This window comes from Aquila chrysaetos, chromosome 3 (genome assembly GCF_900496995.4).
Source record: "Aquila chrysaetos chrysaetos chromosome 3, bAquChr1.4, whole genome shotgun sequence".
NCBI lineage: Eukaryota > Metazoa > Chordata > Aves > Accipitriformes > Accipitridae > Aquila > Aquila chrysaetos.
In genome coordinates this window covers 9,020,716-9,042,380 of record NC_044006.1, presented here as the reverse complement: position 1 = coordinate 9,042,380, position 21,665 = coordinate 9,020,716, and the positions used below count along the sequence as shown (strand labels likewise).

General features: G+C 39.4%; 1 protein-coding gene across 2 annotated transcripts in view; it reads left to right on the top strand.

The window, feature by feature from the left end:
* Positions 1–20,658, top strand: part of BCAS4 (breast carcinoma amplified sequence 4) — a 44,811-nt gene extending 24,153 nt beyond the window's left edge. Inside the window, exon 5 of one of the 2 annotated variants that reach the window (XM_030010615.1) lies at positions 19,334–20,658. In XM_030010615.1, coding sequence (XP_029866475.1) covers positions 19,334–19,438 — 105 coding nt within the window. In that variant the 3' untranslated portion in view covers positions 19,439–20,658. Of the gene's footprint in view, positions 1–13,098; positions 13,242–19,333 lie in introns of those variants that run through there. The other variant, XM_041122531.1, reaches the window with a different exon arrangement.
* Positions 20,659–21,665: the final 1,007 nt, after the last annotated feature.

Sequence of the window (21,665 nt, the reverse complement as noted above, 5' to 3'; positions counted from 1 at the left end):
AACCACGTTTTCCAACATATTAGAATTCCTTTACTAAAAAACGATGACTGTTTTCCCTGTTTCAGGGTTTCTTTGGTTATGCTATTTTTCTCAGTTTATGCTCTATCAGCTACATTTTAAATTCTAGCTGAGATGCAGAAACATACTGCAGATTACATGATGTTAGGGTTAAACTTTTCAAATGGTTTGTAATACATTGAGAAATTATGTTCTTGCCAGCCATAGTTGTGGTGAGCTTGTTGTGACCTTTGTTTTACCATATTTCTGTGGATTACTGTCTCCACAGCATGGTATGCTCTTCCACGTATTTCTGTAACCATGTAATATATACTTTTGTAATGGTGTCTCATCAGAGGAATGTCTGTAGAAATTGTGGTCTCAGTGTGACAAAAGCAAAAATTTCTGTGTTTATTTTGTTCCTATTTTTAATTCTGCACAGAAAAAGTTGACCTTTAAAATTATTTTCTATTTAAAAACATTTTACTTAAAAAAAAATTTTCATCATTTATACTGGGGGCTAGATGGCTTATCTGACATTGGGGTGCTAAATCTTGAAGCATATGGTTGACAGTAGTTCCAGGTTCAAAGTGCTTTCTGTTTCTAAACACACCAGACAAATGGGCAAAAAGAAACACATATGCACCATCTTGTTGATCGGAATTAGAGGCATACAGAAAAAAAAAAAAAGACTTTATTATGGTTCTACCATAAATCTACAGTATGGCCTGGCACTACATTGAATTGTCCATAGAACCCTGAGTAGAAGACTGTCTCAGCATGAAACTTGTTTGCTGAACTGTCGTAACGCTTCAGCTTTCCACTTGATTTCCTTTCTTAAAGGATTAAAAAAGGACAGGTGAACAAGAATCCATTTTATAACTGGATAAACTGGTACAAGACCCAAGAACTTTCTATGAGCTAGTAAAAGTTCTAAATAGAAAAATCCTCACTCCAGATATTTCACACAGAGTAACTTCTGTGTTAAAATTTGGATGAAGTTGGCATGAGGGAATTTTGGAAAGGAATTTTTATTCTGATTTGGCTTTTATAACATGGAATACATTGTAGCTTGTGGATTTTCACAGTATCCTAAAGTGATACTCAAACAGGAGCAGCTCTCATTTAAAACACTCTTATTGTAAATCAGGTTGACTTTTTCTGGAAGTACATTTATAAATTAAGATGAATGAAGTATAAAGACTGGGAAATAAAGATCTTGATCCTGTATAAATACTTTCAAATAAAGTATGTGTATAGATATCAACTCATATGCAAAGTGATCCACAAAATAGTGTTGTTTGTGAGATCAGTCTGAATCTTAGCTTTCACTAAAGTGCTTGAGATAGTTTGTGTATCAGGTGAGAGGTGAAGTGAAGCTGCAGACACTGGTGATGTTTTTTCTCTCCCTTTTAACAAATGACCACAGTGCTGCTAAAGGCCACATTGCTGTTACTAAATTGCCTGTTCTCGTCCAAAATGCTCTGGGTAAGCAAGGTCAGTTAGAAGGTGTTAGGATTTTTACACAGGCATACGCTTACAAATGTGGGTTCTACTTCCTTGCTCAGAGTAAAGTCGGAGTCTTATTCTAGCCCTGTGGCACCGTCTGCTTATGGAGTTTATTACTGCCTTCCTGTCTGCCCTCCCCCAGCTTCACACAGATGTCCAATTAACTCCCCCCTTCCTCTACTCTTTCCTCCATCTCCTTGTGCTGCCACATAGATGTTCCTACTTGGGACACCCAACACCTTTTAAAAGTATTTTATCAACTCATTTTCAGTGCCTCTGCCTTTTCTGTCTGAGACTGATACATATGGAAGTCTCCTGGGGGATTCTACTGGCCTTCTCTGTGACTCATTTTCCTGATGACTGCTCTTGTCTTGGTGGTTGGTTGTACTTCCTCCACTTGGATTTTGTTTGGGACCTTTTTTTAAAGAGTTGCATGTCATCTAGGAGCATGTGTAACTGTTAAATGTATTTAGAATAAATACGTTTATTACAGGGCAATAATGAGAAACAGGAATAACTAGAAGTCAAATACGTGAAGTGTGTGCCAAGCTCTTGTGATGAAGATAACAGTGGCTGAATCTTTTGTTGGTATGTTGAGGTAAAGTGAAACCAGAGTTTCATTTTCTTTCATATGCTGGGCTATTAACTGAGGCAGTTTAGCGGCTGCTCCTGCAGTGTGGAGGGACACTAGAGAAGAGGCAGAGAAGCCAACTGGGGTTGAAAATCACGGCAGCTGCCTTAATGCAAGCTGTTCTTGCTTTCAGTTTCATGTATGCAGTCTGCCACATTAATTCTTGAAGTAGCTCTTAAATGGGTAGCTGTTAAAGGGGGTAGTCTTGGTCCAATATACTTTTGAAAATAGGAACTTGATTGTTGTAACAGGAGACGTGCACATCTTTGTTTCCTAGCATCAAAACTGTCTCAAATAAATAAGCACTTTGACAGTAGTCTTCAAAATTATGAAAGATGTTAATAAAATCTGTGTAACTTTTTTTAGTTCAGGGAAAGCTACTCACAAAATGAATTAAAATCTCAGGAAAAGGGCAGTAAGGAAGGAACTGAGGACAGTAATACTTAAACATATGGGTTTCATTAATGTGAGAATGAGTGAAGTGTTGGAAATGCTAAGTGAATTCAAGAAACACCTGGGCTCCTTTGTGGAGAGGAAAGATCTGGTGAAAGATCTGGGGTGGAAGTAAAAAGGCATGAGTTTTAAGTGTGAAGGATCTGGGACCAGATGAGGGTTTTTCTACTATAAAGAGTGCCTTGTGTTCAAATATTTGTGGCATGAATATATTCTGCTAGTGTCCTTTTTTCAGTTGTGTGCGACACAGGCTGGCATCTGTTTACTTTGGTTACGACCACAGTATTTCCACACACCACTCGCCTGCCCCCTCCACCCCACTACTTATTCCAGTCATCAGGAACTGGACCCCAGCAGCTAATGAGTTTTACCAAAATCAAGTTGTGGTAGGTAAAGTTGGGAATACATCCAAAGAAAGGCAACATCCAGAGAAATTACACTATGCTATAAATTTATGAAGGTAAAATAGTTCTATGGACTAGTAATAGGGAATGGATGAGAGAGATCTTTAGCCAGAAGTCACAATTTCAGGTTTCATGCACTGACTTTATCATTACAACTGGGGCATATATTGGAGCCAGTGTTTGTGCACAGTTGCTGTGCAGGGACTTTTGTGAAAAGGTTTTGTCCAGCTTCCAGTGGATAGGTTTCCATCTTATGCACCATTACTGCATGTCCTTCTCTCCCTGACAGCTTCTGTAAAGAAACTTGCTTTTGAATTTTGCCCATCTAGATCAGGACCTGCTATTCAGTGTATCTAGCATACTAATGGTAGATGTCATGTACCAAAATAGTCCATCAGATGCTTTCTTTATAAGCACCCATTTAAAACATGACAACAGTTGTTAAAAGGTACAAATGCAGTCCTGGGGGGGGGGGGGGTGGGGGTGGTGTTTTTATTTTTTTGTTTGGTTTTTTTTTGGCAACAGCTAAGCAGAACTTCATGGCACAAAACTTAAGAAATATTTATTCCTTGGTGACCTGGTGCCAAAGTAAATTCCTTTTCACTTGCGTTACTGAAATGCTTGAGTGCTGTTTAGGATTATTAGTAGAAGCAAACTGAATGTCAAATGAAATACCATTTTGGCCAAAAATAAAACAAAGCTTATACCATCATGTCTTGGCATCCTCTAAGTCATAAGCCCAACTTTTGGGGCAAAATGTTGATTTCCTTTAGTTTTCAAGGGGGTAAGAAGTTAGGACTTTTTTTTTTTCTAAGGCTAATTTTTGAAAAGATTTAGTTTAAAAATTGCATGGTTCACAAAGTGGAGAAACATTCCCTCTGCTGGTATCCATCCCTTCCTGGCTGTGCCATTTTCTGTGGCCGGCAGGCAGTTTTGTGCGTGATGTAATGGTTGTGTTGCAGGAAAGGTGCTTTGCTGTGCTGGAGCCTCTAGGAGCCGTAGTGACTAGCATTTTTTTCTAGCGCCTCCAACACAAATGCGCACATGCAGGCACACGCGCACATGCTTCTGCATTGGTTCCCTTATGCACTCTGTCTACTAGCATATTACCCTTCCCCCACCTCTTTTACAAAGTGTTTCTCCCTGAGGCAAATTTCTTGCTGTCTGGAGTACCAAACATGCACAGGCACTTTCTTTTTTCTTTAAGATTTCCTAGTGTAGCTATTATAAGGCAGTAATAGCTAAAAAAGACTATTTTACATAGGTTCTGCTCTTTTTAGTAGAGAGACAGAGGGTAAGTGTGTGTTTGTGTGTAAAAAAAAAAAAAAAAAAAAAACCACCAAAAAACCCCATAGTTTATGGCTAAGTGAGGCCAGGTTTCTCGTATTTCTTTTTTTGAAGTGTCTTTACTCAGCAGTCACATTTTTTTCTTGTGGTAAAAAATGCAACATGAGCAGATGGCAAGTATTAACACATGAAATGCAGTGTCTGCCTGAAGTCGATTTAACAGTGCTCTAGGTTTCTGTCACTGGCTTTCAGTTAGTTAAGTAGTGTTTACAAGTTAATGAATTTGTTCCACTTGAAATATTTGATGGTATGTGCTGAGGTTCAGCAGTAAAGGGATCCTTTAGGAGTAATCGAGGAAAGCATGAGGTTTCTAGACACTGAGCTTGTGGTTTTGTTTTCTTTCCTTTGATTGCTTTTGGTGTTTTTGCCTTGAATATGAAACCGAAAAGAGAGGCAGAAGGAACAATAGTAGATAGCAATACACAGCCGTTTCTCTTATATTGTGATACTGCTTTGAGCACTGCAGTGATGGCATACCTTATAGCAGCTTCATATTTTAACCGTGTATTTTGCAGCTTCATTTCTACTGAATGTTCCTAAACCTTAGACAAGGATTTGGAAAACAAAGTTTTATGTAGCAAATCAGGCAACATTTTCATATTTCTATGTGGTCTGCTTCCATGCTTGCTTTGGAAGTATAAGTGCAAACTATTAAATAGGCTGCTATATATAAATTAGCCCACATTTGGCAGCAAAACTGCCTAGAATAGGGTGATCAAATTCAGTGTATTTTCAGTTCATGCATAAGACTCCTTACTACACCACCACATGCTATCTACCTAATAACATTTGAAAACAAGCCAGCTCCAAGAATTGTATTCATAGTAAAAAACAAATATTGGTCGCTGGCAGTTGAGCATCATATACACTTAATATTTTACACAGCAAATTTCTCTCTGTATAGAATGCTCTGTTTGTTAAAACAACCTAAACCCCTAAACCTGCAAACTGCTATTCCTTGTCAGGCAACCTGTAAGCATGAGTGCACAGAAAGAGTTAACATATTTTACTATTTGAGCAATTGATGTCAAAATAGTATGTTTTAAATGCTTAGTTGATATTTCTGGCATTAGTTTTTGAGTTTTGTAAAACTGTAGATTTTAGTTTTGTTAGGGCTTTTGTAAAATGTTACTCAATAACAGTTTATTCAAACAGGACTGAAGGTCAAGTTCCTGTTTGGAAAGGGTACCATACTTAGTTCACCTCCGACTTGAAATGTAAGATCACAACTGCTAGATAAGACCAAACTAATTGCTCTGAATATGCATAAGTGTATCTTTAATACCTAAAAACTGACAGTGATTTACTGTATCCATTAGGAAGGCTTCTCTCACAAGTAAACAGTGCTTAGTTAAGTACCGTTAAGATCAGTCTGTGAGCAGAGTCAGCAGTGCAGCTTGCTTGACACGGAGGCCTGAGGTCGCAGGATTTTAACTACCTGAGAGATGGTATGGTTAACCCCCTGCCTGTCCTGGAGTGGTCTGTGCTCCTGCTGCATGGAGTTCATACGCAGAAATGAGACTTGTTAACCCATGCGTTTTATTGGGCTTTATGGATGTGTGACATCATTGGCAGCCAATCAGAAAGTGCTTTAGGGCAGAGTTTAAAAGCTATTTCATAATATATTTATATTCAGTGCAGATATTTTTGGGCTTCAGTAGCATTCGTTTTGTCGCAGAGTCCATGTGTCAATATGGCTTGGGGGAAAAGAAAGGTATGAAAATAGCATGTTTGCCCTTGGTTTTTTTTTGTAATTCAGCTGGGTGGCAAAATGCTATAGGCAGCGTAGCTGGTATGCTGCGAAACAGTTATTATGGAAACGATTTTTTTCCTCCAGCAGCAGTAACGCTGCAAGCCAATCTTGGGCGATTGTTGCGTGCTCCCCGCTAGGCTGCTCCTGCTTAAATAGCCAGACCTGCAAATATTTCCCAAGCTGCTCTGGTTTGCCAAGAACAAAAATGCAAGGCAGTCTGCAGAAAATGTGTGCGTGTGTGTGCCAGCCAGAGTCACCCCGGCAGCTGGGCTCGGCTCTGCTCAGCTGGATTCACCCCGGCGGCTCGGCTCGCTCTTCCCAGCTTGGTTTGGCTGGGTTCGGTTTGGCTGGGCTGGGCTCCCCCCGCCCATTCTCCAGCCCTCGCACAGCACCCGCGCCCCGGTGTGCGAGGCGCCTTGCCTTGCCTTTGCGTAGTCGCACGCAGGCTGTTTTGTTCTCTGCTAGTTGACACAACTTTACTGTATTGAAGGAGAACGGTTCACTGAGAGTGTCTCTTCCAGAAAAGTCTGGTTAATCCATGCAAACCCCCCACCATTCCTGCTTAACTCTTTCACTTCCAGAGTACCCCCTGTAGCAGGACCATATGGGATTGTAAAACCAAACTGTTATGATAATTTCCAGACCATAACAACAATTTTTGGTATCAGTTGTTACTAAGACGAATTTCTATTTCTTTTTATAGAAAAAAGAAATGGGGGCTTGTGTCAGTGGTGGGACTACTATTACTTTTTTTTTTTTTTTTTTTTAATTTTGGGCTGTTTGTCCTCCCACTTAAGCACTGTGGTTGTGCTCATGCCATGTTGCTAAAAGTCTCTATTCATCTGTGTTCCATGACGGGCCTGCAAAGCGTGTGAGTGCAGTGCTGATTACTCCATCCTGTTGAGATCCCAAATATTTTATCTGCTCCTGAGCAAAAGACATAGAAAGAAGTCTTTCAGATGCTAGCTGTATCTCTAGCATGCTGTTCAGTGTTCACAAATGATTTAGAAAATGAGGCATACAATGAGATGAGAAAGCTTGTTGACGTAGTTATTTTGAGATCACAGAAGTGAATGCCAACTGCAGAGAGCTGTAGACAGACCTTGCAACATTGAGAGACTGAGTGGAAAAACTTGTAGCCAAAATGAAATGTCAATTAACATAAGGTGATGCAAATGGGGGTGATGCAAGTGAGCCTTATATGTATGGTATTGGTGTCTGAACTAGCATTTTTCACTAAAGAAAGGGATCATGAAATAGTCAAGATGGCCTCATGAAAACCTTCAGCTCACAGGTCAATAGCAGGCAAGAAAGAAAATTGAATGTTAGGAATTATTAGGAAAAGTGCAAAGAAAGAAAATAAAAACCTTCTTGTGCCACTCTGTAAATCTGTAGCTTCATCTTTAATACTGACTGACGTTCTGGTCCTATTGCAGCAGAACTAGAAAAGGCGTCTGGAACCACATCCCTTTGGGAAACACCTAAGCAGACTATGATTTTAGTCTTTTCTTTTCCACACTGAAGAAGAATGCACTAGAGTTCTTTGAAATTTAAAATTGCATGAGACAGTAAGCAGAAATTATTATCAAGACATAGTCTCAAAATGAACTAAAGGAGTGCCTTTTATGCAATATATCACTAAAGTTTGGAACTCACTGTTGCAGTTGTAAATGAAAGACAATTTATGTATGTTAAATTCGATCAGACAAGGTAATTTAGCAAAGTTACCTTTCTATTTCTAGGAACCTCTATGCTGCAAATTCCTATAGGTTAGGAGAGTATTCAAGGCAGGAATGCTGCATACTTGCCTGGTTTTTATACTGTAAGCATCAGCTGTTGGTCTCAGCTGGAGACAAGTTACTAAGCTTTGATTTGACAGTGTAGGCACGCTGGCTATTCTTGTATTTGTGGACAAATTTCTTCTTGTACTACTGTAGAACAGCATCACAGCCACTGACTAGAGGTTGACATATAAGCCAAACCTCATTGATCTTTGTTTCCTGCTGCGTTACTCTTGGAAACTGAGTGTAATTTTCCATCTCTTATGACTTGTGGGTGGGTCAGTCTCTCTGTCTGTCTGAATGCCTTCCCAATGAGCATTAGAATATTGTATATTTTGCCAGGCTAAATCTAACACTTCCAGTTTTGCCACATTTCTAGTATCTGCTGGATTGTCCAAGGTGCTATGTGCTTTCAGTTCCCATTGCCTTACATGGAAATATAGTAGGACTAGGACCTATCTGTTTTAATACTTTTCCTTTATGAATACTTTTTCTAGCACTGTGTGTCTGTTAAGAATGTTGAGTTTGTTCTAACTGTGAAGTCATCAGGAGTGATAGGACTGTGATATAACTGTGGATAAGGGGAGAGCAGCTGATATCCTGTACCTTGTCTTCAGGAAGTTGTTTGATACAGACACCCACAGCATCCTTGTATCCAAATTGGGATGTTATGATCTAGGTGGGTGGACTACTAGATAGGTGAAAATACTGATTAGATCATTAGACTTGAAGTGTAGTTGTTAATGGTTTGTACTCTACCTGGATGCTAGTTACAGGTGTAGTTTGTCAGACATTTGCCTAATATCTTTATCAATGACCTGGAGGAGGAGACAGAATGCACCCTCCTCAAGTTTGTGGACCGCAGTGAATCAAAGGGTGTGCTCCAGAACAGGGCTGCCTTTCTGAGGACATCAGCTGGCCAGAGGGATGTGCTCATGTGACTCTTACTAAATTCAACAAGGACAAGCACTAAATCCTGCACCTGGGATGGACTAACACTCTGCTGTGGTACAAGCTGGGGACTGACTGGATGGAATAGCAGCTTTACTGAGAAAGACCCAGCGATCTTTTTAGATGGCAGGCTAAGCATGAGTTAGCAGTGTGCCTTCAATGATGGCCAACAGATGATTGGGCAGTATCAACAGAAACATGACCAGTAGATTGACGGAAGTGATCATTCTTTTTAACTGGGCATTCCTTAGACTTTATCTGGAATACCACATCTAGTTTTGGGGGCTGCAGTACAAGAAAGATGTTGATAAACTTGATTGAGCTCAGGGGTGGGTCATCAAGATGCTTAGGCTGGACAGCATGATCAAGGAAGTGAGGCTGAGGCAGCTGAGTTTGTTCAGCCTGAAGAAGAGAAAACTTACTGGGACATAATAGCCTTCCAGTGTGCTTAAGAAGTTTCCAAGAAGATGAAGCTAAGTTCTATAGTGAGGTGCACAACAGGTGAAGGGGAGACAGCAGTCATAAATTGCAGTGGGATGTTCTGACAGCCTCATCCATTCCTTCAGTGCTGCTGGACCTAGTGTAATAAAATTGGCGAGTTTAAGTGTGAAGTTTCATACTGGTTCATTGCCCCCGTTTTACAGATAATGGAACTGAAGTACAGAAACTGTAAAGGCTCTTGTTTGGAGTCACTCAGACCACGTCCAAATGCCTTTCTAGTTTGAGCTCGAGCTCAGTTTTGTCTCATATCCATACTGCCTGATTGCTTGTTCATAGTCTCAGACAAGGAGTTGGAAGGTTGTTTTGTATTATGGTAACATTGAAACAGCGAGCCAGCTTGGGAAGCAGGCTCTTTCCTTGACTCAGAGTGAATCATTTACCAAGTTAAGGAAAGGAGTGTGAAATCTTTGTGCTTTGTCCTGTCTATTTGGTCAATCTGTACTTTTATTAGTCTTATCTGATTCCCATTATAATTACCAGCTCCTTCTGTATATAATGCTGCCTCATGCTTCAGATGGATGGTATTATTTTTGTTTACTTTTGTCTGTGGTATTATTCCAGAAAGTGAAAGCAGTTTGAGTTGTTCCTTGGGGACCTCAGCTGCTGTTCCATGTGCAAGAGGCTCCAAATGTTTAAATGTCTTAGATGAGAAAATGTGTTGGTATGAATTGATTTGCAAAGGGACCTATAATTTGAGGCTATTACTATTCTGGTATTGTATGTGCTTGCCTCAGACACTGCATTAATAAAGCAAAAGAAAAAACTGTTCATAAAAGTCTAGGACTGGCAGCCTTGGAGTCTGCTCTTTATGCCTTAACTCATTTCTGAAAGACTGAAAGCCAGGATAAGATGCCTAGTTGAGACTCCCTAGCCATTCACTTTAGCACCTTTGTGGAAAAAGCTATCTAACATCTGCTTTGAAGGTCTGCTAGGAACTGGACTGAGACTGACAGCAAGTGATACATTAGTGAGTAATGAATAAATTAATTTTGAGTATCAGACGTGAGTAACAGACATAGCAGCAGACTTGGACTTTGCACATTTTGCTTGGAGTGCCACTGGGTAATGTGAGTGCAGCACTGCATTTTTTTAATTTATAATTTAACTTGTGCAAGAAGGCAGAAAACCCTACTTAACCAAAACCTACCTAACACTAATACCACATGGGGATTCCCCAGCAGTTAGGGAATGGAATAAATAGCCCAGAAATGCTGATTTTAAAGCTTAGGGTTAACATGATTAAGACCACAGGCAGAGTTCCAGTAATTTGTTGCCTCTGTGCCTCAGTTACAATCACTGAATAATGTAAGGTAGAACTTTTGGAGGTCGTCAGGTCCAACTCCCTACTGAAAGCAGGGCTAACTCAAGTTAGACTAGGCTGCCCAGGGTCTTGTCCAGTCAAGTTTTGAACATCTCTGAGAAGGGAGATTTTACAGCCTCTCCGGGCACCTGTTCCAGTCTTTGACCACATTTTTTTCCTTATGTCTGATTGGTATTCCTCTTTCTGCAACTTACATCCATTGCCTGTAGGCTGGGGTTTTTTTTGCAATGCCATTCTGAGTTGAGACCAGCTCTGTTTTCTCTATAAGCAGCTCTGTCTTCACTCATTAGATAGTTGAAGACGGCAGCTAAATTGCACTTCTCTTCTTCAGGCTGAAGAAACCGGCTGTCTCAACCTCTCGTCATAATGTATGTGCTCCAGCCCCCGAGCATCTTGATTGTCCTCTGCTGGACTTGCTCCAAGTATGTCAGTCCAGTAAATCCTTCATGAACTGGGGAGGCCAAAACCAGACACATTAGTCCAGATTCAGTCTCGTGTCAAAATGGAGGGAAGTGATCACATCCCTCAGTCTGTTGTGCTTGTACTAATACCAGTACGCTGTTAGCTTTCATCACTGCTGGAGCACTCTGCTGATTCAGATTCAGCTTCTTGTCTCTGAGGACCACCAGTACTTTTTCTGCAAAGCTGCTTTCTAGCTAGCTGTTAATTAGGTTTGCTAACCATTGTTTGCCCTTATTAGATCTACGGTGTCTCTTTTCAATCACCTCCTTTTCTTTGAAGTGCTGGAAATGGATTCCAAAAGGATTTGCTCCATATTTTTGGGGGGACTGAGGTTAGGCTGAACATCCTGTAGATCCCCATATCTTCCTCCTTGTCCTTCTTGAAGACAAGCATGACATTTGGCTTTTTTCCAGTCATGAAGAACCTCCTCTGATTGCCCTGACCTTTAAGATGACTGACAGCAGCCTCACAACAATGTGAACCAGCAACTTTAGCATCCTCAGATGCATCCATCTGGTCCCATAGAGCTTTGGGGTTTTTTTCCTGCTTTTTTTTTACCAGTTTGGTCTCATAGTCCCTGTTTGTATCTGCCCCTGTCTTATGCACTTCCTTAGATTGTGCCACTAGACAGGGACCCAGGAATCCCGGGACCAGACCTTGCAGTAAAAAACATGGCAAAGAATGCATAGAGTTATCTTACTAGTAAAATGAGAATACTTGTGTTAGAAGGATATTGTGAAGGTCAAATGGCCAATTTCTGCCCTTTGTGCTCCTGCAGATAGAAATGCTAGGTATTATTGTTATTATTCATCTTAGTTTGTCTCATTCTTTCTTTCACTCCTATTCCCTTTTGGTTTCCCTGAAGATTAACACATGAGGAGCAGCCCCAAATATATTACTGCTTCTTGTTCAGAAATAAATTGAGAGACTGAGAGTGCTGAAGCCAGGGCAGTCCACCTTAGGAAGCCTCATAGACACAGACTGTCAGACCAATCACAAATGGCAACAACAAAACAAATCCAGACTTTCCTTTTTAAAGGACATGCTCCTTCTGGCAACAGTATATTGGAAAAAAGATTATATTAGTGAGAAACTAGATCCATCACTGAAGAGAAGAAAGCCTGGTGGATAACATGCCTAAGCACAAAATCTTAGACTATACACTTAGAGAGAACACACTTTGCAGTGGGATTCTTCAAAGCTATCACATCTCTTCTGCATCCCACACTCTTTTGGCAGGAGAAGAGCCGCTGCATCCTTGTGTTTCTGTCTCCTTACTGAACAGCTAATAAACTGTACTTACCCTTGGCTTCAGCAAGATTATTGATTTGTGCAGTGATCATTATTGCAGCTGTTGAATAGATCTTTGCTGAAGAGATTGAGGGGAAAAAAAAGGGAACATCGTGGGTTTTTTTCTCCTGTGCTTTTTCTAAATTCTCTTGACTTTATGTATCTCATTACTATTTATGGAATAAAAATAGCTGTTTGACTGTTTTTACATGTTTTCATGGTATTGTACTCCACAAAGGGAAGCCTGCTTTATCCTTCTCTTGAAGAGATTCTAGTCATAAGTGAAAGGTTGTCATTAATAACTAATTTCAGCCAAAAGGATATAGATGATCCTTTCTGGAGCTTGCATGGAATTGGCCTTGCTCTGAAGTGTGTACACAGAAAGTTTAGAACAACAGGAAGAAAAAACTTATGATTTATGGTGGAGATGATAATATGATCATGGTAAGAAGGATAAGGCATGTGCCTTCTGAGTTACAAAGCAAACAGGTGAGGGAATGAACTTCATTCTGATTGATAAATTTCCTATTTCTGTTGTGTATTATTTGCTTCATCAACTGTTTTAAGAATGAAACCTGCACAGTCAGTCTGTGAACTATTTACCTGCTTTTGAGACCCATAAATAATACTAGAAAGTGATATGATTGCCTTATGTTTGGAAACAGTATGCCTCAAAGTTTATATCGTCCTCTAATTAGGAGAGTAGTAACAGAACACTGTAGGAAGAACTTCTTTCCCCCCGCCTCTGTTGGTCAATCAGAGATAAGAAAATTGATGCAAGAGTCAATAAGCATCTGGAACGCTTTCACAGTAATCCCACAGACTTGAAGGAAAAGGGAAAGTTAAGATGATCTTCAGACAGAATTCTGTAAAGAGTCAATTTACAGAGGTTATTACTGGAAACTTTTGTGAGTGCTGTGGATGAGGTCAGATGTCCAGCTCAGCTGACTCCAGCTCATGATGGGCACAGGTACCAGAGTCAGAAAAGACTTTTTTATTTTCTCAGGAAGAAAATTCTGCAGCTTGTGCTCCTCATCCAGTCACATTCAGGGCTTACAGAATGGTAGATAAGTTTCTTTACCTTGCTGAGATAGTAAAGATGCTGTGCATATGAAGTCAAGAATGGAATCCAACGCTTGTAAGTCATGCTGTGTAAAACATATCTACTGTGGGAGATAAGCAAAAATTGGGCTCTGAAGCTTGTGTTCTGAAAATTGGAGCGGTTTGACATTACTTTGCCTTAGAACAGGAACTACTACTGTCCTGAAGAGGAGAATTTACACCCAAACTCTGGCTTTTACAATTAATAGTTTGGGCCCCTTAGTACAAACCTACCTTCATTGGTGATTTAAGGTAGTGTGCCAGGCTGAACTAGGCTGAACTGATGTGGCGACACACTTCCTTCTGCTGATTGAGAGAAAAATAACCTCTGGGGGAGGAATGGGGAGGACAGCTGTAGGTGGTGAAGTTTTAAACCAGTGCTGCAGGCTCTGCTAGAATTCCCCTGTCAGTCCTGATTTAAATTTGGGCTCTGCCATGACTTGCTGCCTGTTGGGACGTACCGTCCAACCTTTCTGCCTTGATTTCCTAAGGTGCAGTAGTGTTTGGCTAGTTTGTAAGGCTATTGTTAAGATTAATCTTCAATCTTCACTCTATTTTAAAGTTGCTAATTAAAAGGCGATTGCTTGACGCTGGTTAAACACCGTTGAGAAGCTTTAAGCAGCTTGTGAGAAGTTATGTTAGTTAGCTAAGGATAAGCCTTAACACTGGTCTTACACTGCTTGTTTTTTCCCATTCGTGTAGATGATGTGCTGTGTTACATCTTCAGTGGCACGTTTACTCAGCATATGCTTAGAGAATAGCTGAGTTTTGTTTGTCTTGGCAGGGGGGTTGGTAGCCCCACAAACGGGAGATAAGAATTACCATGGAAGCCAGCCTAAGCAAAAGAGGACTCTGATGTGGCAGTAATGGACATCAGACCCCTTGTTCTTTTTTAAAGACATCCTTATTAAATTACTTTCTTGGTACATAGCAAATGTTTAACAGAGAAGAACGTGTGGGTGAGGATTTGTTGTGCTCAGCATCAGAGCTGATGTGTGAAGAACATTTTGGTTCTTTAATTCATGCTCTTCCCAAAACTGTCTCACAAAAGTCCGCTAGCACTGTGCTGGATCAGCTGGGAGCAATCAAAAGAAGGCTGGTTGGAAAAGCCAAAGTTTATAGGTTTTTAAGAAGGAAGTTTTTAATGTTGAACTTTAAATCTATTTCAGTAGAAATGAAAATTATTTTACCATTGTTATGTAGAATTATATTAAAAATTAAGATCGAGAGGAATCCAAATAGGCAGTTTTTAAATTTTGCTGGAAAAAAGTGAGAATGTTTGCTTGGTTTTGGAGCTGTCAAAGAAACAGGTTTCAGTTTTTGCCCTGTTTTGTTTTCTACAGTCTAGGTATTGATTTTAATACCTGTGAGAATGACCAAATCTGAAAAATAATTATTGGCAGATAGCCGAGAATCCCCTTTTATCTTTCATAGCAGAGTTCAAATTGCTGTTGCAGGTTTCTGTAGAGAAGTGTTCCTTGAGCTGCTTCGTTTTCTTTGGATATCTGCAGTGGTGCTGATCCACTCCAGAAAGCTTGGCAGTCTTTCACTGTAAACTAGCAGGAGCAAATATGTTTATTGGTGTCAAGGGAAAGGTAGATTAGTGCTGCTTCAGGTGGTAGGCAGCAGATGTAAAAGAAATGGATTCAAGAGCTGTGGAAACATGAATAGTACTTAAAGCAAAGTCAGCATCACAGTCCAGCAGTGTGGATGAAATACTTTATTATTGCTCCTTTCTCTGCTTTGAAGCAGCCAAATTGATCCGGAGGTCAGTTCAGAGCGATAACTGGTCCAGTACAGTTATCGTAAATACATCTAAGTTGAACTACCAAGACTTTAAATTTGGTAGCCTGAAAGGAGATTTTTTTTTTTTTTTGGTGGTTTTTAATCTGGAATGATTGCTGTCAGAGTAATAATGAAGTTTCAAGTTACCAGCTAAGTTTTCAGGGACACCACATGTGGAACGTTAACTTCTTTTTTTTTCTGTGTGAAATAATAATCCTCCTCCTTTTGTCAGGTAATCTACTATTTTCTCTGTTTGTGAAAATAGCTCAATGTTTTAGCTGTAATGGTCAGGCACACTGCAAATAGCCTGGATAAACATACTGTTTGGAATAGGGTCAGAAATCCTTATAATTATGCCAGACCTTTCTGCTGGGGCACTTGGTGGCTGCATCAGTGCCCCTGTACCACAAAGACACCATACCTACTGCGCTTGCCTAGCTGCTTCCCAGAGCGTATGTATTATACCTGTAAGCAGGTGAAGTGCTACCTGTTCCTGATCTGTTTGGGAGGCTGTTGGGAAAGAGAATAGCCAGTGACAGATAGGTGAATTGTCTTGCTGAGCTGGGTTCATGGTCCCCGAGGGGTAGATGCCCTACATCTGCATTATAAAAGCAGTACCAAAGTGGATTTCTGGACCATCTTGTAGATACTTGGATAGAAGGGAAACAATTTTCCGTGTTCACATCTGGAATTCTTACAGCATTCACCTTAAATGTAATGTTGCTGTGCAGGTTGACTTAAGTCTGGCTATGAAAATGAAACTGAGCAGACAGACACGTTCAGCTCAGTATTTATTTTTCTTCAATACAAGGTAGAATCTAACTGTCTGTGAATTAAGCTGTTTCCTGGATGTGATGCAACCTGTAAGCGATCACCTTTTGACACAGCTTTGCTGTTCTGCTGTTGGGTTGCAGTTGTCAGAGTAACCACTATGCTCTTAAATGGGTCATTTTCTTACTGCTCTTGTGTATTAAGCTTTATCAGCTGGGGGCCTGGCTTTTAGGGGCTTCAAACTGTATTTCTCAAGGGGTGCTTTTAGTGCCTTAGATATTATGTCACACAACTTGTCTTCCTGGATAATTTGGCTGCCTGTTAAAATGCAACTGACTGAAGTCTCTAAAGCTGCCACCAGAAGTTTTAATCTTTCGAGCATGATTCTACATGCCATTTCTTTTATTTGGCTGCAAGTGCAGAGTTGTTGTGCATACTTTATTTTTCAAAAGCTCTCGCAAATGTTTTAATCCTGTCATTTCTACTATTTGATCTAGCTTCATCTAAACATGTTATACTGCCTTCCAAATGCTAAATTCCTCTAATTCCTTTAATCTTTATTTCCTCAGTTTATTCACTCATTGTTGGACCTTTAAGTTAATGAATAGTTTCCAAGTTTGGGATAAAGAATACAGGGGTATAAGGCATCTCAACAGAGATCTGTTTTCAGCTTGTGTTTTTCAGGTACAAAGTAAGCTTGCTAAACTGTGCTCCGCTGTGTCAAGCCTGACCTAAGAGGAGAAATAAAGATTTATGTATTTGCACTGAATAGGTGCCATAGGTGCTTACAGATGCCAGTGAAATGACAGAACTTTGCCCAAGACCTTTAAAGCCTGGATTAGACATAAACACAGTTTAGTCCTATGGCCACTTAGCCTTCAGCAAACTACTGCTGTAGTCAGTGCCACTAGCGGTTGTATGTTACGGTATGGATGGCATCCTAATGAGAGCACCCACTTTCTAAGGGCCATAACCTGGCCTTTATTAGATTGTGACACACATGAATCAAGTGATCTAGAGGTGAAAAGCTATTTGCTACTACTTAAACCTTTCTCTTTGGATGACTTCAATAGGCTTTGGAATTTCAAGACATTTTCTCCCTCTTCCCCCGCCCCCTGCCTCCTTAGCAGGCAGCCATGTCACTTTTCCTTTAAGTTTCACAGCAACCTGACCACAAAGGAATTATTTCATCTTCAGTCTGTGTGATGTGCACAGCACACAGATTCCTCATGCCCTTGTCTTTTAACTCTGTGTGGCATCTGTACCATTGTGAAAGAGAGCTTTTCTCAGACCCCTTCCTCGTAAAATACTGTCAAGTCATATGGATTGGTATCTTGGCCTCTCATTTAGTATTGATTCAGCAGCTGTATTTTAAGATAATGAAGACTGAAGTAGTTCCTTTAACTGAAGATAATAACAAGCGTGTTCCTTGATGAAAGTTTCGTGTGGGTAGATGTAAAACAGGAGTCGTCACTTTTGTAAGTCTTTATGGCATGGTTACAGGAAGTCACCCGAAAGAATCACCTGTGTCAAGAGGGTATATAGAAAACATAGAGTATCTGCAGGTCAGAAGGGACCAAGTGTATCTATGAATCATAATGCCTGTAGTACTATATAAGTAATAAGGTATTATTCATCAAAGCATCAGATTACTATTGCAGGGATCTCCAAAAAAAAAGAAAAAAACCGTAAATTGTCATTGCAATCATGGTATCACCTATTTTGAGGAATTCTGGATACTAAGTCCTAAGAATAAGCAGTTCTAAAATAACCAGTTACAAATCAGAGTGAGATTGTGGTTTCTTGAGCTATGGGAAATCCTGAGTCTACTTTTAAAGTTAGTTTGAGAGGCTCATGTCCTTAGTTAAGTTTGATTGCTCTGATCAGGGCTTTCTGTAAAGACTGTCACCCAGCTTAAGTTTAATTACTGTAATTCATAACACTTCCTGCCTTGTTTTCTCCAGGTAAGACCACTGGCAATATTGCCTTCAAAATGAAGGACAGATTATTTTACTTTGAAAATTGGAGTGACTTTTCACTTTTCTTTCTCTCTATTTATATTTATATTTTAGGGAAAACACAGAAAAAGTTAGTATTCCATTGTGAATTGTTACAGCTGGCTATTTTTACAGCTTCTTTGGTTTTCTCCTTTCTATTTTGCAGAGGTGAACCTTATTACTAGTAGCTCTTCCATGATCAATTCAGATTCTTCATCTTGTCTTGGTGGTTGTGACTGATATTCAGTCTTAGATGAAAAAACTTACATTTTACATTAAAAGTTCTACTGTTCTGCCCATTAAAAAGAGCCTATCTCCTTTTGTTTGGGTCTGCATATAAAAACTTCAAAACCACATTCATCTGTTGATGATTATCACTGGAAGTATTTTTCTCCCCCATAGAAAAGTTTGTATATCCTAATAGCTAGCCAGTGCCCTTCTCTGACAACACGGTACTGAGCTCTGAAATGTGCAAATCAAGAGTTTGTCAGTAGAACCCTCATTCATCCTGCCTGCCCTGACAATGTCAACACAGCAGTGCAGCTTCGGTAGCCGGTACCTAGGTCATAGTATAAATGAATATTTACTTCTTAAATTCTGCCTAGATGTATATGGAGAGCCAGTATCTATTCCAAAGAATAAGAAGTGGATACTCTCAATAAATGTTTGTAACCAGATGCAGAGCTTGAAACACATGAATGAGAATTAAATACAAATAAATGGGAGGATTACATCTAAATAGCAAACTGTTCTCTGGAAATATGTTACGTTTAGAGCCTGAAGACCATTAGCTCTATGGGAAAGATAGGCTTTTCATTTTCCATTGAGACTGTGATTTTAGCTAGAGGTTTGAATTGTTGCACTACAGAAAAATGATTTTATCTCCTCAATTCAAGATTAATCAATTATTTGAATTCTTAAAAGCCCCAGAAGCAAAACCAAATCCCTTTCTATATTTCTTCTGTAGTCAGTATTTTCCAGTGTTACTAATTCATTTGCATTTTTCTGTGCTTTAAAACTAATTTCCCCTGAGTCCTACTCTATTTTTATCTGTTCAATATTAATCCAGCTAAGATGATTGCAAAGTCTGTGGAATCAGGTGTGAAAGTAAACAACTTCACATTTTCAGCATTGTTTACAAAGCCAGTTATCTTGTATTGGAAAGTAATTTCTGAGATGCTGATTCTCCCCCCCGTCTCTTTTACACGGTCAACTCCTTAAAGTATTATTTCCTGTTCTGTTAACAATAAGATTAATTTCTGTCCTGTTCTTGTTTCAGAGACATCCTCTATCAGCAGCACGCCCCTATGACCTGCCAAAACTCTACCGAACTGAAGACTTTTTTCCTATGAACTATGTAGGTACTAAGTATCAAAATGATTAATTTTTGACTACCAAAAGGTTTTTAGGAAAGGCTGTCCGGGTGTATTCTTACGGTTCGTACTTTATGACATTAGGAAGAAGCAACTGTTCCATTTCAGATCTTTGGCTAGCATCTCTAAGGGAAGCTAAAAATTTCTGATCATATTGTAGATCACATTTATGCTAAGATTTGATCACAGTAGTTTGCCCTTACTTGATAAGCTTCCTAAATCAATTAAGAAAATGTATAAAAACTCACTTTGTTTACCTTCACATTTTTATACTTAAAATGATCAGAAGGTTGAAGAGTGCTGCAGTATAGCACGTTAAAACTGTCAAGTAATGTGCTAATACTGCCAGCTTCACAAATGTACAAATGTTCAGATTTTACAAGAGAACGTGAAGTCAATGTCAAAATCTTAAAATTCAATAAACTGCACATGGCTGAAGCTTCCAGCACTCTAGGAATAGGAGTTTACAAGCTGTTGTGTAATATAACTTGAATGGTACAAATAAACTTTCTGCAAAGCTGTTATGGACCTTTGGATGTGCCATTTTGTAATGCAGATGCTATTTAGCCAGGACCAGGAGTAGCATAGTTCATCTATGCTGCTGTACCTTTTTTTATTTTTTTTTTTTACTTCAAAATAGGTCTAGGGAAACAAAAACCACTCAATTCTCTGAATAAGGAACATTTGGAAGAGAAGGTTATATACTTTTCAGATGACTGGCTTTGCACAGAGTACAATATGGAGAAATAGAAATAAATGCTCTTGTTTTAAAAATACCTGTGAAAAAACTCAAGATGGAGGACCCAATGCAAATTCTGTAAAGGGGGAAAAAAAAAAAAAGCTTATGGTGAAAGTAAAGCTACATGGCTTTGAGTAACCATGGAGACCAATGCTTTTCTGATGCAGAAATAAATGAACTCAACCTTTTCATATTTATTAGTGGGACTGATGATGAAAGATAAAGTTGAATTAAAATATAAACCAATAGAAGACAGACCTAGTCAATGTCTCTGCCCCTGCAATGCAGGTTATTGTAATGGATTATTACAAATAAGCTGGTATTACAGAGAAGCAAATTAGTTATGAAAGTAACAAAATACTCTTAGTTATACTAACCTGTTTCTCCAAATATCAGCTGCTTTATTAACAGAAATGAACAGACAGTACACACAACATATTCCTGAAATCTTTTGGTTCTGATAAAAATTGAAATAAACTTGTTTTAATGCCATAGTAGTGTATGATATATATGTACTACTGTAAACTGTTCACTGTAACTGTATTAGTGGATATTTGAAACCTACTAATTTCTTGGTGGTAAGAATGATAGAATTTTCCTATAAAAATACTGGGTGAATGTTCAGGTTTCTGTCCTGAAAATACATGTCAAAGGGTCAAATATTAATTGGCAGGTTCTTGCTACAGAAATGTTACTGCTGAACAGAGGATGGCAGCATTAAATGTCACTTGAACTTTCGGTAAGATTAAGAGCTTGTGAAATAAAACTTCAATGCAGATATTTCTGCAACATCGTGGAAAAGGTTGATTTAGTAGCAATCCCAGCGTAGATAAGGGTTAAGTCACAGTACCCAAAGGAAAATGCTGAGATCAAGTGTGCCTTCAGTGTATGATGCACTGGATAAAAAACTGGGAGTTTAGTAAAACCTGTCTGTCTGTCCCCGTTTAGTTTGAAGGAAAGCTTATTGGCTGTAACTATGCTTCAAGGACTGAGGGGGAGGGGTTGGAAGGAGAGGAGCATACTAAAAGAACGAGGAGAAGTGTACTTGTTGAACCACTGCATCTCAACTGCAGGTCAGTGCAATGAACAATGCTTCAGAATAACAGTTATTATAAGCCCATGTGAACACCCATGGAAATAAAGCATCTTATAAAACACAACTACCCTTAACAGTCTCAGACTGCCCTTGCCACTCTCGGGTATTCCTCAAAAGTCAAACTACAGGCCACACCAGCTCTGAGAGTTTCTGTTGTACAAAGCTGTCTCCTGTCTAGAAACAATGTCTATGCTAATAACCTCCTACTTCATTCTCAACTGTTACCAACCTTTAGATTTCAGATAGCGTATTTAAGATGGAAAAGATACTTTGCTTTGCTTCAATTCGGGTCAACTGGCTGAAACAAATTCTTTAGCAAAGAGTCTTAAGTAAGTTTAATGGTCCTGCTCAGTTGTGCTGGCCAAAGCCTGGACAGACTAGTGTGTTTTCAAGGTCTTCCCCT